This window comes from Ammodytes marinus (genome assembly GCF_949987685.1).
Source record: "Ammodytes marinus genome assembly, chromosome: 9".
NCBI classification, from domain to species: domain Eukaryota; kingdom Metazoa; phylum Chordata; class Actinopteri; order Uranoscopiformes; family Ammodytidae; genus Ammodytes; species Ammodytes marinus.
In genome coordinates this window covers 32,161,512-32,165,932 of record NC_137213.1, presented here as the reverse complement: position 1 = coordinate 32,165,932, position 4,421 = coordinate 32,161,512, and the positions used below count along the sequence as shown (strand labels likewise).

Below are 4,421 nucleotides of genomic sequence, written 5' to 3'. Positions count from 1 at the left end.
TTTTTGAACATGTTCAAAATTCATGCGACAGGACTGCGCGGCTCTGCGACTCATGCGAGGAAATTGAGTCCTCCGCGAACGTTTTGGAGACAGTTTAGAGACTCCCTTGCGATTGCAGTCTCCAACTTGTCGCAAACAGTCGCAGCCCAGTGAGATAGGGGCTTAAGGTGTGCATTAATGCGTCAACAGCCACCATCCACAGATTAACACACAGTCTTAATAGGCTGCATTCGAGGACCCAGATGTACCACGGGCCTTGGATTGGCCTTCTACTTCTGGCTGTCCATTAAAAACTTTACGATAAGGGTACATTAAAGAACTGTTACTTAATGCTTAGTAAAAGCTTAACAAAGCATTAGTTAACTAAGCATAGTTAATGCTTAACCAATCATTGACTAACCATTAATAACTAAGCATTAACAGTTACCAGAATAATTAACAATGTTATAAACCCTTTTAGTGTGACCCATTAATATTGTTTACATTTTCTATCTTCACACAGAATGCTTTTGCCATTTTAATCATTGAAATATTCATGACATGTTATATTACTTATTTAATTATATATAACTTACCACCATAAACTTTACTCTATGAACACAAATCAATACATAACTTATTTCACAACTTTGTTCTAACAATTTGAACTCAAATACAGAAATTACAATGATAGATTTAGAAATGTATGTGTGTTATATATTAAAAATGTAAGATATTTTTAATTCAACGTAATCAAATATAAATGATAATTTACCTTTACGTAGAAAACTATTTTGATTAATACTGTGTAAAAATAATTGCTTAAATCTTTACTCGTTAATTCTGACACACATCAATTGATCAATAATTTTGTAACAATTTTAGATCTTTCATTAAACTTTCCACATTGGACAGAAGTCATATACAGTACATCTAGATACATTTCATTCAATTTCATTTAACCTTTTTTATACTCCAGAGATCAATTGAGGGGTGAGCCTCATTTGCAATGATGTCGAGTCAATAAATGTATTTATTATACATGTTATATAATAAAATATAATACATGAAATTGTATTTATATTTATATTAAATGTGTTTATATGTGTGTTTGCCATTATATATCATCTTATACCAAATACACAAATATCTCAATTCCTGTGCATTGATTGTGTTCATTGTTAAATCCTGTTCAGTATCTTACTTCATGTATAAATATATCTCGTAGACACATGTATCATCATATAAAACAGACAAAAGATAATGCTGACCATTCAAAAATAATTGTAATAATTTGTCTCATTAAAGTTTTGCTCTTTTCCAAATACTTTTAGTGAAATGTAAAATCATGTTTAATATCGTCATTCTTTTCTCCAAAAAACAAGATGGTGCTGAATATATGAGGGGAGCAAATACTGTAATTTAGGTCAAATGTCACACTTTTTCTCTAAGAATCAGTTTGATGAGAAATAATAACTTAAGTTGTGCTATGAGATGTACACATGTAACAGTTTCATGGCTGCAATAATAATGACAAAACTAACATGTAAAGTCTGAAGCAACAGCAACTGAATAAAAACACTTATTCATAAAACAACTGAATGAAATAAATGTTTATTCTTACCTGTTACATACAGTTTAGTTCCAGAGCCAAAGATGTACCACTGTATGTAGGGGTAGACTGCTGTTCCTTCCCACAGTGAAAACCACTGATACAAAAACCTGTCTGCTGCTGAATGTGTCAGCTGAGGTGAACCAGTCCAAGTTATGAGCCAGGATCATGTTACAGCTGCATGATGTTTATCTGATGTTTATTTTGTTTATTTTGTCAAGTGTTTGATGGAAAGTTTATCGAGAATTAGAGGCTGAAATATCCTTTGTTCTACGTTTAAAGCATAATGTAGCCCCTTTACCCCAATAATATAGAGAGCAGGGCCCTAGGTTCTCTAACCCAACTTGTTTACTTCAATTGTAGTTTGGATTCCCTATATTAATTCATACATATGTAAACAGCACCCTTAATTACTCTTGATTGACAGCTATAATGGCCCATGATGTACGGAGTTCTGGGAACAAACTCAGCGTCCTAATAACCTGCTGTTGGATAAAGTCCTGAGCTGACATGTGTCCAACATTAGTCTTAAATATATTTAAGTGAAGTGATGTGGTGAAAACAAAAAGAGCTTCTAGAAGTGTTTTCCTTCAGAGCAGAAACAGACTGTTTTCAAGCAGCAGAACAAAACAGACTATATACTGTATTCATCAAGACCATTATGATACACAACACTTTTTGAATTATGAAAAATGAATTATGATTATTATTTGAGCCTCATTTGTGCTTGTATTTCCTCCTTTGTCTTCACTGTGTTGAACAACTACAAACCTGCTGGAAAATATGTTCAAAATATCAATAAATAGAAGCTGAAGTAAATCCCTCAGCTCAGAGTGTTTGTGACTGTGAGGTGAAACCTGTGAACCTGGTCTGTGGTTCACTGCTCTCTTCCTGTCACTAACACTGTTTGACGTCTGTTGGTTTTTGTACAGGCTGCAGGGATCATTTCTCACTGTGGAGATCTCTCTTCCAACAGGCGCAGTAGTAGGAGGCTGAATGGAGGAGTTTAGCTTTCTGGATCTTTAACTCAACGCGGCTCTGGTTCATCACAGCTGAGAAATCATCTTTCTGAGGATGATTGTAGTTTGAATTGACTTCACCACTAAACCTGTTAATATGCAGAATCCTTCTGAATGTTTCTGTGTCTTTCTTCTGGTACCAGTATACATAATCATAATCACTATCACACTGGCCAAAGCCTCTACAGCTGATGGAGACTGTTTCACCAACTCTCCTGGTCACTGTGAAGTCGTCCTGAATCAGTTCTGCTGCCATGGTAACCAGCGCTGTAGAGAAACAGAATCAGAATCAGAATTAGAAATACTTTATTGATCTCGGGGAGAAATTCAGTTTGTTACAGTTTGGTCCAATTTAGAATAAAAAACACACATAGAAAGAAACGCTAAGGAATATGTGCTAAATAAAACCACACTTAGAAGATATATAAGTGTAAAGAATATGTGCTTTATGCCACAAGGTAAAGCCAACAATACAAATCAAACAATATAAGAATAAGAAGTAAATAAGTATGAATGAAACAGTGGGACAGATAGATGGAGGTCAGTGTGACAGTGTTTTGTTAAAGGTTGAGTGTGCTGGCTCCTGATTGGCTGGAAACCCTCACCTGAACACAGACAGCACAGAGCAGCAGCTTGGAGGAAAAGCATTTTGTGCAGTGGAGTTTCCTCTGGTGAACCTGGGGAGAAGTGGCGCTCTGACGCAGCCGAGGCCAAACCAGGACGAGCTGTGAGACGAGACGAGGGCCACGTGGTTTCTAACGGGTCCTCAGATCTCCCATCAGCCCCTGGGGCGGACAGATAAGACTGATGCTGCTACTGCTGCTGCTGCTGCTGCTGGTGATTGACAGCTCAGAGGAAGCTGCTCTGTGGTTTTCTGCTGAGGTTGAGGTTTTAAAGAGAGACAGGAATAATGTTTTTCTGTTTAGTTTTAAATGCAGTTACTTTACACATGCAATTCATCATATGGCGCTATGTACAGGTGTATCTAAAACATTTGAATATCATGGAACATTTCATTTAAAAAAGAATGTGAAATATGTCAGGCCTTTGTTTTGTTTTAATTCTGATGATTACGTCTTACAGCTTGTGATTTCTTCTTAAATATCTAAATTTCTCTGAACAGATTTAATGAGAAGTTCGGGTCGTAATGTAAATCCAAAAATACAACTCAATAAAACTCCTGATTGTGATTTTAACCTTTAAATGTCCCTTTACATTTCGACCACCCCACAGCACTGAGACTGCTCTTGTTAAGGTCCTCACTGACATCCACTTAAACACAGACAGTGGCAAAAGTATAGTATTAGTTTAACAGGATCTCAGTGCTGCGTTCTGCTGCTCAGATAATGGAAAAACATTTATACACCTAAACCACCTGGGGGATTATAGTCCGATACAAGCACTGAGTAGTTCATAGAACAAATCAATGTTTGGATGTCCAACATGTCTTCAATTTCTGTCTTCTATAAAAGGCAAAACTGAAGACAAAACAATTAAAGTCGGTGCTCAACTAAAACTGGCAAAGTTAAAAACCACAAACCAGGGCGATCGTGGAGTAGTGGTTAGAATTTGTAACCAAACCACCAGGGGACTATAGTCACAAATAAAAACCTAATAATTATTCATACATTTTCAATAAAGCATTTAACAGTTTACTTACATGCTAAAGTATGAATAAGAAATAAATATAATAAATACAAATTAGAAAAGACATAAAATACAAATAAAAAAATAAAGTCACACTTTTTTATTTCTTTACATATATCTTTATTGTTATGTTATTATGAGAAACCTTGTTCCTGTTTCTGCAT

The 4,421-nt window shown here is 35.6% G+C and overlaps 1 protein-coding gene across 1 annotated transcript in view; it reads right to left on the bottom strand.

Moving 5' to 3' along the window:
* The window catches only part of LOC307255502 (immunoglobulin lambda-1 light chain-like), a gene marked incomplete at both ends in the record, with an annotated part of 6,618 nt that extends 2,197 nt beyond the window's left edge, over positions 1-4,421 (bottom strand). The window contains 4 exons of the mRNA XM_080034188.1: positions 1,604-1,669; positions 2,545-2,877; positions 3,371-3,487; positions 4,403-4,421. Coding sequence (XP_079890314.1) covers positions 1,604-1,669; positions 2,545-2,877; positions 3,371-3,487; positions 4,403-4,421 — 535 coding nt within the window. The remainder of the gene's footprint in view (positions 1-1,603; positions 1,670-2,544; positions 2,878-3,370; positions 3,488-4,402) is intronic.